Source organism: Suricata suricatta, chromosome 7 (genome assembly GCF_006229205.1).
Source record: "Suricata suricatta isolate VVHF042 chromosome 7, meerkat_22Aug2017_6uvM2_HiC, whole genome shotgun sequence".
Taxonomy (NCBI): domain Eukaryota; kingdom Metazoa; phylum Chordata; class Mammalia; order Carnivora; family Herpestidae; genus Suricata; species Suricata suricatta.
This window is the reverse complement of record NC_043706.1, coordinates 144,753,623-144,766,230: the sequence shown is the minus strand read 5'-3', so window position 1 is coordinate 144,766,230 and position 12,608 is coordinate 144,753,623. Positions and strand designations below refer to the sequence as shown.

At 53.9% G+C, this 12,608-nt stretch overlaps 1 protein-coding gene across 1 annotated transcript in view; it reads left to right on the top strand.

Moving 5' to 3' along the window:
• WDR27 (WD repeat domain 27) overlaps nt 1–12,608 on the top strand; it is a 123,133-nt gene that overhangs the window by 11,337 nt on the left and 99,188 nt on the right. Inside the window, exons 2-5 of the mRNA XM_029943276.1 lie at nt 494–689; nt 6,771–6,912; nt 10,434–10,558; nt 12,023–12,136. Of these exons, the coding sequence (XP_029799136.1) occupies nt 501–689; nt 6,771–6,912; nt 10,434–10,558; nt 12,023–12,136 (570 nt within the window). The 5' untranslated portion in view covers nt 494–500. The remainder of the gene's footprint in view (nt 1–493; nt 690–6,770; nt 6,913–10,433; nt 10,559–12,022; nt 12,137–12,608) is intronic.

Genomic DNA, 12,608 nt, shown 5'->3' with positions numbered 1-12,608 from the left:
TCACTTTAATGACGTGGAATGCTGTGAAATGGTTGAAGAGACCCAAGGTGGGCAGTAGGAGATCGACATTAAGGTTGCACTTTCCCACCAAGTTGCTTGGAACTTTTGGAACATGATTTTGTATCTCAGTTGCCGATAACAATAACAAGTTGTCGGTAACTTTCGGAAGTTTGGGTCGGGTTAGATGTAGACCACCTCCGTCGTAGACCACCTCTGTGGGGCGTGGCTGTGTCCGGTTCCCAGTGGTGGGACCGGAATCCACAATTCTGAGCATGGTCTGTTGAGCAGGAAGAGGGGACCGGGATCAAGGGGTGTTTAATCCGAAAGCCGATGGGAGGCGTGAGCAGGCGTGTGCTTGGAGCCTCGAGGACTTGCCGTGATCCCTCCAAGGTGACATACTGTGTGTGGCCACACTCATCATGGCGAGTCAGCAGACTGTCGGCTTGGTTAAACATCACCCTCATGGTCATGTTCTGTGTCCCTGCGTTTTCAGATTGGAGATGGAGGAGCCACAGGGCATTTTCGCCACTGACGGTGGCTGCGTCGGTGCCGCGGTCACAGAAAAGCGCCTGGTTGAATCTAAGGAGCCCGTGTCCCACGTTCAGCTTGCGTGTGGCCCCCAGTACTGCGCTTTCCCGCTGGACGGGGAGGACCTCTGCCTGTGGAGCACCACGGACCCCTCCCAGCAGGTACGTGGGGGGCCCGGGGGTCGTGTGGTGAGTCGGATACTTGAAGAGCCTTGCGGTCGCCCGTCCGTCCCTCTGATGCTGTCCGGGTGACGTTCCCTTCCGCGGACGCGGCCACCAGCGAGGGCAGGAGAGCGCTGATGAAACAAAGCCGCTGTGTTCATTTTTGAGTTTTAGAAAATCAACTGCCTGGAATCACTTTGTTAAGACAGTTTCTTCTTTAATAAGAATATAAGCAAGGAAAGAGTCATCTTAGTGTAGTCAAGATAAGATGAACTTTTGTGGGTCTTAAGTCTAGCATACTTGAGGAAGTTTATTACGTTTGATGCAGAATATTTCACGTCGAACTGACAGCTTTGGAGACCTGGTCGGCTCCCGCTGGAGACCCGCTCCGTGACTGGTCGAGCTCCCTCAGTGCCCGCAGGCCAGGCCTCCTTGTACAGAGCGAGAGGCTGTTCTTCCGGCACTTCTGGGCTTGGGGTGGGCCTCCTCTCCCCGGGGGGCCGCCGGGCGCCCGTGCCGCGTCTGCCCCGCCATCGCACCGGCGCTCACTCTGCCGTTCGTCGTCGCTGAAGAGAAGTCTGCAGTTGGACGTCTCTCCCGTTGAGCTGAAGAGGTTTTCGTGTGCTTCAGCACGACACGTACCGACGAACGGGGCCTGCATTCGGACGTCCAGCCTGGCCTTTCCCACTCTTTCAGTGAGGTGTGGAAGACTCCGGAAAACGCGCCCCAGGCCCCACATGCCGTCGCGGCGGGAGCACGGTGAACACAAGTGGGGAGCCTGCAGCCCGGCTGTGCCCGCTCTCGGCCTCTGCTCGCTTCTTCCCGCCCTCAGTGCCTAGGGCCACACGCTAGTTCTGCTCCTGGTAGGACTCGGCGTGAGTGAGGCCTGCGTTCCGTCGGACTCGTTGAGTCACCACTGTGTTCGTGGGGCCCGCGCCCATTTTCCTCACTGTGAACTATTCCTCTGCATGGACAGCCGTCCCTGGACCCTTTCTGCTCTTGGTGGAGGTCTGCCTCGCTTCCCTGTTGGGACCGCTGCAAGCCTGTGTGCGTGCGTTTGTCGGGCGCGCTGCGCACAGTGCTGAGCGCGCGGAAGGTGTGGGCTTAGCTGCGCAGATGACGCCGACATTGCCGGAGCGCGGTGCTGACCTGCCCTCCGTCAAAGGGGGTCAGAGTTCTAGGGATTCACATCGTCACCTGCACTTGGTCCTTTTGCTTTAGGCCTTGTGGCGGGGCTTGGGGTACGTGTTTGTAATTTGCAGTTCTCTGATGATGAATGAAGTCTAGCCCCTTTTGCAAATGTATTGGCCATTGGGAAATTTCTTTTGTGACATGTGTCCAGTCTCATGCTGTTTTTCTGTTGGGTTATCTGTCTCTTTCCTGTTGACATAAAGGAGTTCTTGATGTTTTCCAAGTAAAAGCTTTAGCTTGCATTTTCTAGAGTTTTAGCCAGTGGGGCCAGGCAGAGCGCACTCTGTGTCCGGCGACCGTCACTCGGACAGACTGTTCTGGAAGTTACGTGCTTGTCACGCGTATCAGCGGTTCGTTCCTTTTCGATACGGAGTGCTTTTCCACTGTGTGGGTGCGCGGTGATCTGTTGTTTCACCCTCCTGGTGGGGGCAAGTAGGCCGCTGTCAGTGTTACTACCGGGGGCGAAGTGCTGGGAACCTCACGTGTCTCTGTTGGTAAATGTCGGTTAGGTCGCACGGCTTGGAGGTGAGCCTCGCGTCCTCTGTTCTGTCGCTTCCTGAGAGGGCGTGTTGGGACCTGAGACCAGACGCGCACTCGCCCGTTCCCTCCCAGCAGCTTTGCTCCGTGGGCTTCGGAGCACACGTGCGGTTAGCGTCTGTGTGGCCTCCTGGTAAACTGGCACTCTTAATGTTAGGAGGTGACATTTCTTGATCTCTGGTACTATTTCTTGCTCTGAAATCTGGGCTACATTTTTCTTTCCAGGGGCTACTTTTTACCTTTTTCTTTTTTTAAATTTTGAGACCTAATTATTTTTTTAAAAGCAGTTTTAGATTCACAGTAAAACTGAGGGGATGGTACAGAGATTCCCTGTATTATACCCCTTGTGGCTCTCTCCTGCCCGGACCCAAAACCTCCCCACCACCGACACCCCGCACCCGAGTCGTGCATTTGTTGCAACTGATGGACACGTCATCACCACGCAGAGTCCGCCGTGTACCTTTGGGGTCAGTCTTGGTGTTGACATTCTGTAGGCTCAGACACATGTATAATGACGTGTGTCCACCATTTAACATCTGTTTTCTTATTCTCTCGGTGTTGTCTTTGATGGAGCAGGAATTTTTAATTTTAATGAAGTCCAGCCTATCAGTTCTTTCTTTCATGGATCACACCTTTGGTGGCCTGTCTGGAAAGTCATCACCAAACTTAAGTCCTCTAGATTTTCACCTGAGTTATGTTTAGGAGCTTACAGGTTTCTCCTCGGTGTTGCCTTTGTTCCTTGGAGTTCAGTCAACTGTATTTCAGGCTCTCTCTTCTCTCCCATTGATCTGTTTGTCCTCTCTTTTGCCAATACCAAACAGTCTTGATTAGAGTAGCTTCCTACTAAGTCTTAAAGTCAGACAGTGTCACTTCTGCAACTCTGTTCTTCTTCATTATTGTGAGACTAGTCTGGGTCTTTTGCCTCTATGTAAACTTTAAACTCAGTTTGTTGATTTTGATTGGGATTACATTAAATCTACAGATTTAATGGGAAGAACTGATATTTTGATAATATTGGGTCTTTCTATCCATGAACATGGAATATTTCTTTCTTCATTTACTTTTTTGATTTCGTTCAATAGTTTTATTTTTTCTATAGAGAACTTATACAGTTTTGTTAGATTTGTCCCTCAGCATTTCATTTGATTGGGTGCTAATGTAATGGCATTGTGTTAATGTCAAATTCTGCTTATTTATTGCTGGTATATAGGCAACCAATGGAATTTTGTATATTAACGTTATGTCCTGAAAGCTTGCTATAATTCTTCATTTCAGGAAATTTTCTTGCCATTTCTTTTGGATTTTCTACATAGGTGGACATATCATCCATGAACAAAGTTTTATTTCTTTCTTTTCAGTCACTCACTATACCTTTTAACTTCCGTTAAATTTTTTTTACTGTTTATTTATTTTTGAGAGAGAGAGAGAGACCACGCCCAGGGGAGGGGAAGAGAGAGAGAAAGAGAGAGAGAGAACCTGAAACAGGCTCCAGGCTGAGCTGTCAGGACAGAGCCCTACATGGGGCTCGATTTCATGAACCATGAGATCGTGACCCGAGCCAAAGTTAGACACTTAACCGACTGAGCCATCCAGGCACCCCCATTTTAACTTTTATCTTGTGTTATTGCATTAGCCAAGACTCCCAGTATAATACTGAAAAGGAGTGGTGTGGGGGGGGGGGCTCCTTGTCTTGCTTCTAATCTTGGTGGGAAAATTTAATGTTTTTCACCATTTAATACAATAACTTTTGGTATTTTGTGGATACTGTTTATCAAATTGAGGAAGTTTCCCTCTATTCCTACTATACTGATTGATAGTTTTTTTATGATGAATTGCTATTGGATTTTTGTCAAATGCTTTTTTCCTATATTTTTGGTATTTTCATGTGATTTTTTTCTTTAGCCTGTTGATGTGATGGATTATTTTCAAATGTTGAACCAGCCTTGTATATTTGGAATAAATCTCCAAATCCCTCCTGGTCATGGTATATAATTTTTTTTAATACATTTCTTGTTTGGTTGGCTGATATTTTGAATATTTGTTGAGTTTTGCTCTATGTTCATGAGATATATTCACTATTAATTTTCTCTTGGTGTCTTTGTCTGATTTTGGAATTAGGGTAATGCTGGCCTCAGAATGAGTAAGGAAGGATTTACTCTGTTTCCTCTGAAAATACTATTTTCTGTTTTCTTTCTTTAGTTTTCTGAAAGAGATTTTACAGAATTAATAAAATTTCTTCCTTAAATATTGGGTAGAATTCACTAGTGGATCCATCTTGGTCTGGTGCTTTTCATTTTGCAAGGTTATCAGTTGTTGATTCTTTATCCCTCTCTTTAACTTTTGAACACGGGGACGAGCATCAGGACTGTCGTGATGTCCTTACCTACGAATTCTGCATCTGGATCGGCTCTCGTTTTGTTTCAAGGCCATCTGGGTGGTTTGCGTGTTGGTGCTTTCTCTTGGTTTTTAACGGAATAGTCTAGACTCCTTGAGTACCTGGTTATTTTTGCTGATCCTTGGAGACTATGTTTAAAAAAATTCACAGCTCGTTTGCGGCTCTGGATGACCCTCACTTCTCGCAGAGACAATTAAGCTTGCTCTGATAGCCGGCTGGGCGAGGGACCGGCGGTTCCTGGTCGCTCTAGCCCAGGCACTGACTGGGAGGGCTCGGAGCTGGGCCTGGAGGCACTCCTCTGTGGTCCGCCCGCCTCCCCCGCTCGGGCCTGGCCCTTCGGGTCACTGCCCTGCCCCGGGAGCCCGGCGACGAGCCCTTCCCTCCCACCGTAGTGCGCTGTGCTCCTTTTTAAAGCAGGGTTTCAGTGTGGTGCCTCACGGAAACCACGCACGCAGGGGGTCCTCCGCCTTGAGGGACTCTGTCTCCCGGTACGGCAGCCCTGCCTGAGCCCGACGGGACGCGTCTGCGCACACTCGTGCTTCTAGCCGTCGGGGAGGAAGCCGGAGGCGCTGGGAGGCCGTCCTGAAGGGCAGGCTCGGGGCAGCGGGGACTGAAGGCAGCAGGGACGGCCCGTTCCCTCCAGAGGGACATCGCAGGCGCCGGGCCGGGGCTCAGAAGGGTTCGTCCGCGCCCGACGTCCTCCCGGCCCAGCAGGGGCGCGGCCGGCCGGGATGCCCAGCACCGTGCCGTCGTCGGCGCTCGCTGGCACCAGACCAGCCTCGACGTGAGAGGCCGGAGCCGGGAGGCCGGGCCTTCGGCGCCTGGAGAGCTGCGCCACCCGCTTCGCAGTCTTCCCGCCAGCGCGCCTCTGGCGCCCGTGTCTCGTCTGGCCTGCAGCGCCTTTATCGGAATTGTCGGAAAGCTGCCCTTTGGCAGGGGTCTTCGTGGGTGAGCGGCCTCCGTGCCGGGTCCCTTCTCTGGGAGTCTGTCTTCTCTGCTCTTAGTTCTTTGTTGCTTTCATTGCTCTTCGGTGTCATACCTTGCTTATCCAGATGATTTTTGCGAATTTTGCCCAAGTTTTCTTATTGTTCTCGTCAGGAGGTTGGTGCAGATGAACCGGCCTGCCGTGAGCAGGTCCTGAGTGGCCCTCGCGTCCACGCACCTGCTGTGTGCTGGCCGCCGGCGCCCACGCAGCTCGCCTACCGCAGCCCAGACCACCCATTCGCTGGGATCTCAAGCCGGAACACTGGCAGCCTTTGCCTGTGTCCTTTCCCATCTCGCGATGCCCGTTGGCCACAGGGTCTTTGGTTCATCGTCCGCTCCCGTCTCCATCCCTGTCACCCTAGTTCAGGCCTTTACTGCCGTCTTTGGGGTGTTTGGTCTCAGCGTGTCCCAGTGTCCTTGCTTTGCATCCTTGCGGCAGCGTTCCAAGTCTGGTCGCAGATTCCCTGCTTGCCCGTTGTCTGCGGGCTTCCAGTTTCCCATGCTTGGTCACAACCCTGAACACGCTCGTCACAGTGTCACACCTGCCCAGGCTCTCTGTGGCCCCAGCGGCTCCCTCGCTTGTGCCACAACCTCTTACACGTGCCTCGTCTCCTGGCAACTGCGGATCCTCGTCGTTTCCTGAGTGGCCGGCCAGCAGGACCTCTGGGGCACAGGGCGGGGACGCGACCCTCATGCGCTTAACTAATGGCTAATGAGGAAATGGAAGAGTGAGGTGACCTGCGTCATTTTACTTCCGTGTGTGATCCATGGCGTTGAATAATAGTGAGATGGTTCACTTGACAGAATTAAGTCAGTCGTACGTTACCAGGAATTTTAATAAATGAACATATCAAATATATTGGAAAAATTCAATTCATTTGATTTCTTAGGTTAGAGGTTATGCCGCTAGGTTCCTTTATTTTTTAAATGTTCTCTATAGTTTATGATGTTTCTGTTTTTGTTAACTTTTTCAGCCTCTGATCCTAAGAGGACACCGTCAGCCGGTCACCGCTTTGACATTCGGAAATGCGGTGAACCCGCTTCTCATCTGCTCTGCGTCACAAGATTACGTCATAATGTGGAGTCTGGATGAGTGCAGACAGAGAGCACTTCTAGGTAAATGAGCACTCAAAATGCATTTTAAGAAGTGTGCCAGGGAACGGCTCATCCTTAAGTAGACTTGGTAACACACGGGGGCTTGGGAGCATTTCTGACTTTGACCTTGAAACTGAGGGTCCGAGCTGGACCCTTTCCAAGCGTTCAGATCTACTGACTTATGCTGTGTGTGAATCTGATCTGATAGGCTCTTAGTTTCAATCCTGTGTATTGTCTCATTTTGCTGCCTGTGATTTTTGTGGAGCTCTGCAAACAGAGACCGTGGGGGGAGGGACACAATGCAAACAGGCACGTGAGTGGTTGTCAGCGCGGGGAGCACGGTGGAGAAAGCAGGCGAGCTGTCGACAGAGACCGTGGACAGGACACGTTGCCGTGGTGTCAGCTCTGGGGAGGCGACTTCTGAGCTGGGGGATGAGGGGGAGTTGGGCGCAAGCGAGGGCCAGTGCTGGACGGTGGCACCGCGCTGGGAGGCAGCGGCGCCCCGGGCAGAGCCGTCCGTGTGCGCGAGGAACCCGACCTGTGTGAGCCGCTGACGGGGAGCCCAGGGGGCGGGGCCTGGGCTGCCGGAGCCGGAGCCAGCGGGGCGGAGAGGTGGGGGGGGGGCTGCGGTAAGGAGGGGGGAGTTATGTGGTTAGTACCCCGAGGCTTCGCGGGACTGCTCCACGGCGCACGCGTCAAGGACCGCAGGCAGCAGCGCATATGGTAGTAGCTTATGTGTGTACGTACGAAGGACACACAGCAGCACCTCACTACGTTGCAGGTTTGCTTGTTGTTGTTTGTTTTTTTAATTTTTGAAAGAGAGAGCATGAGCAGGGGAGGGTCAGAGAGAGAGGGAGACCCAGAACCGGAAGCAGGCTCCAGGCTCTGAGCTAGCTGTCAGCACAGAGCCCGACGCGGGGCTCCAACTCGCAAACTGTGAGATCATGGCCGGAGCCGAGATGGACACTTACCCGACTGAGCCCCCTGGGCGCCCCAGCACCTCACCACCTTGGATCTGTAGTGTGAGGACAGTGTCCGTGTATGACCACAGTGCACACACATGTACTTACACCACACACACACACACACTACAGACACAACCACATACACATAAACAGTACATAATCCGCAGTGTGAGCACAGTGTCCCGTGTGTCACCACAGTGCATACGTGTATGTATACGACACATGCACACACTACAGACACAACCACACACACACACACACACACACACACACAGTACATACACCTTCATACGTACACAGTGCGTGAATGCATGCAGTACACACAGGCACACCATATGCATGAACGGACTCACACGTGGCACACCCACATGCAGCACACATATATAAACATGGCGTGTGCACGCACAGTACACATATTGTACACAAAGCACGTACACATATAGCACACACATGCACATGTAACATGCACGCACGCAAATAGTACACACATAGCTGCCCCTATACACACGTAGTATTTGTACACACTCAAAGTACGTGCATACATACCCACATGTATGTGCATGTATTCAATACTTATATAGCACACACACATACATATATAACAGTATCCATGTAAACCTGTGCACGTGTGCCTACACTGATAGTGTACACATACACATGTGCGTACACACATAGGGCATAATGCTTGCACACATGCAGACACAGTGTAGTACATATATGCAGGGAAGTGCACACAGAAATGTGTGTATACATAGAGCACATGTATCTACATTCCTGACACGTCTGCATGCACACAGTGTACATGTAGATGTACACAGATACACACACGGTATACATACATTCGTGCATGTAGTGCGTGCTACACACACACTGTACACACACATGAGCACATACGCTAATGTGCATGTACATACACGTACCCACTACACACACAGACATGCACACACACACGTAGCAGATGGACACATGTACGTGTACTGTGCACGTATAGAGCCCCTGCCCATGTACGCACGCATGTATACGTCACACGCATGTATACACATACATGTACACGTGTGCATACCACACATGTGAATATAGCAAAAGTATCTCAATGGCATGCACACACATATGCATGAATATAGCAACAGACATGCATATGTGTATATAGTGGGTGTGTACACATATACATAAGTATAGAGCACATATGTGCACCTACTTGTGCGCATAGCACGTGCACACATGTACGTAAGCATACAGCACACACGTGTGTGTCTGTGTGTATAGTATATGCACGCACATGAACATGTGTACATAGGACATGTGCGCCCACATATGTACAGTGAATGACACGGGTCTTCCATGTTGGAAGTCGCCTTTCAGAACTCAAGTGGGATTTGGAACATGTGGCCCGCTGCGTGGACAGGGGCTCGAAGCCGGGCCCCGGGCGCAGCTCTGAGGCTCACCGGGAGCTCAGTCTGGTGCTGGGGCTGCTCCTTCGGCTCCGGTGGTCGGACTCAGGGGCCCTCAATGCAGGGATGGGGTTTCTCTCTGCAGGGATGGGGCACAGTGCTTCCTCTCCCCCATCCTGCCCCAGCGCTCTGCTCCCCACTCCACAGCCAGGGCCCCTGCAGAGCCGTCCGGGGGGGCCCTCCCTCCCCACACAGATAGGAACCACAGAGTATGGGCCCCCCCTGGGGCCGACTCAGGGTCACTGCGCTGCCCATCCTGCCACGTCCGATTCTCCGTTGCCACGGGCCCTTCCGACCGCCACCCTGGACCCCAGACCCGCTGCGTGCTCTGCATTTTCTTATGGGCTTCACTTCCTTCCAGCACTGCACGTAATTCGTTTACGTGCTTTGGTTATTGGTGAGTGAATGCCCCTCACCTCCTACCCCAGAGAAGCTATCGACGAAGGCAGGACCTGGTTTGTTCGCTGGTCTGTCCCAGGCGCCCCGAGAGATGTCAGGAGGGGCACAGGTGCCCGTCAGCTCTCGTGGGGCAGACCCCCAGGACCAGCCGTGCCAAGCTAGAGCTCTGATGTGTGTGCACCGTGCCCTTTCTGTGGGCTCGGGCTTGCTGTTGGCAGCGTCAGCGCCAAGGCCTGGCCCTGGCAGCACTGGGTCCTCGCTGCGTGGTGTGGCTTGGTTGACAGGCCCTAGCTGAAGCTGCAGGCTGCCTCGTGTTGTGACCTTGGCCCCACAGGCCAGCCCGGAGCTGTCCTCGTGGGCGTGGAGGGGCGCTGGAGGCCCAGATGGGCGCCCTGTGCCTTTGCCTGTCTGGAGTGGCCGCGAGCAGCTCACAGGACCAAGCTTGGAGCAGGTGTGGCCCCGGGGGGAGGGAAGGACCGGGACTGTGGGCCAGCCTGTGTGACCCCCGTGTGTTCCCACGTGCAGCCTTCCCGGGGATTATTATCTGTGTTCCACATACTTCCAGAAGAACTGTTTACACTTGATGCTTTCGGTGCCGTCCAAGAGCACAGACCACATTGGACTCCTTGTTACTCTGCATCCCATCGAGAGGACTGCGTGGTTGGTGTTTCCCTGTGGTTTGTGGACCGTGTTGATGGCCTGACACTAACAGCAAGCCTTCCTCTAGGGCAGACTCCTCGGGGGCTCGTCCTGGGCACCCTCCTGGGGAAGGTGCTGTATCTGAGGCTGAGCCCGGACGATCGAGCGGCTGCGGTGTGTGCTGCGAACAGAATCTTCCTGCTGGACACCGAGGTAGGTGCCCGCCCGCCTCCCGTGGACGGGACTTTCACACGTCTTTATCTTCCCCTCGGAGAGCCGCCGGGACCAGAAATGCTGTTCCATGTCGGTTGTGAGACCGTCTCTGCAGTCAGGGTGCTGAGTGAGGGCGCTCGGCCAGGAACGCATCCCCGACCTCCGTGCTGGCCGCCCGGAGCCCTTGGAGCGGTGCTTTCGTGAGCTCCGTGTCCAAGCTTGTTTTCTGCAGGAGCCGGATGTGTCACCGCCTCACGGGGCGGGCTTCGGGTCCGTGTCTCCCCTTCCACTTGACTTCAGATCTCGCATCCGATTCTGAGATGGGAGCCCCGAGGGGTCAGCCAGGTGTCAGAGAGCAGGGGTGGGGGTTGAGGGAGGCCTCCTGTTTCCTCAGGAGTGCGCCTGCTTGAGCCTTGGGGACAGAGCATCCAGCGGCTGGTGTTGTGTCTCAGCTTCTGTTTGCAAACGAACGCAGTTAACAAAGCTATTTGCCTATGAAGAGGGTTTTTTTTTTGCCGTATCCACTTAAAAAACTCTAGGTTATGGGGGATGTTAGGCATAAAATCCTAGTGGAGGATCAGCCAGTGACGGGCTTCCTGTGTGCTTGGCAGTCAGGCACAGAGTCCATTTCTGTGTTCAAGTGAGTTTTGGCCAAATCGCGACCTTGAGGCTCACCCATAAGGACGGCTGGTGTCATCAGTGGGGCCACAGGCGGGGGTGTCCCGGGCTCCCACCCTTGTTGGCCGGGCGGGAAGGCAGCGTGCAGTCACGGGCACTGGTTCAGGCCTCGGCCCCGCGGTGCTCGGGGAGGGGGTGCGTGCTGGGTCCCGACCGCCTGCGGCCCTCGCCGTCCTCCCCGCCCACGACTCCGGGGTGCGCAGGGGAATGTGTGACTGGAGGCAGAGGACGGCCGTGCTGGTCGGGGGCTCAGGTCCCGTGAGGGACGTGCAAGCGCTTCCCTGTCCGTCAGGTCGCTGTGCGGGTGCAGCCGTGTGGGTGTGTGTTTCCTGCGTGTGGGGGCGGACACTGACCTGGTCTGGCCGGGTGCTGTAGGGTCGGCGTGATCCCAGGTGCCCGGAGCCCCGGGGCTGCCTGGCTGTGGCCGGCTTCAGGGGCTTGGAGGAAGGCGGGCTCGGCAGGAGCCAAAAGCTGCTTCGTCTTCGGACGCTGTGCCCACCCCTGCAGGGCTGTCCAGGCAGTCCTGGCCTGGGAGAGTGGCTTCTGGGTGGCACGCGGGGTGGACGGGACGGCGGGATGTTCCGGATCGGCCTCAGTCAGCCCCGTCTCTACACTCGCCGTGCCCACGGCCCTACACTTCCCTCTCGGCTGTCTGAGCTCGAACCTGTAGGTTTAGATACAGCTGACTCACATTTGGAAACGGGAATTGCCTAGAGTTTAACAGAAACCGTTTTCTGTGAGATGTAGGTAATTCAGTTACTGAGCTTCCTTCACAAACTCTCCCAGCGCCCGTCTATACTAGCTGTGCTGGAGGGCCACCGGGGCCCCGTGACCGCAGCCGAGTTCTGTCCGTGGCAAACACATATCAGCGTTTCGGTGTCTGACGACAGAAGCTTTAAGGTAAGGGCACGGGCCCCGGGCACTTCAGGTGCTTCTCGGAAGGACTTCCTGCTTCGTGGTCCCTGCACATACACTCTGACCTGACCTGGGCCATGTGCCGGCCAGCAGCGTCCCCACGTCCCCAGCTGGGCTTGGGTCGCCTGTGGGACCTTCCTCCTCAAGTCCAGGGCCTTCAGGAGCTAGAACATCGTTTATCTCCACGTTGCTGTCTAGGGGCTCAGAGCAGAAGAAGCGTCTTCCAAGAGCAGAGGATTCCGTCAGAATAAACCGAGGTTAAGAAGGAAAGAACTTAAAGTGCCAGCTCAGTTCCCATCAAGCTCAGAGCCGGCTGGTATTAGGTCTGGCATCTTTTGAGCAAGTGAGGGCTTCTCCATGGCACCTGGAAGAAAAGTTGAGGGCAGCTTATGCACAACTGCAGAGTGAGAGAGGAGAGAGACGGAAAGTACTTCTGTTCTCTTCTGGAAGTTTCTAC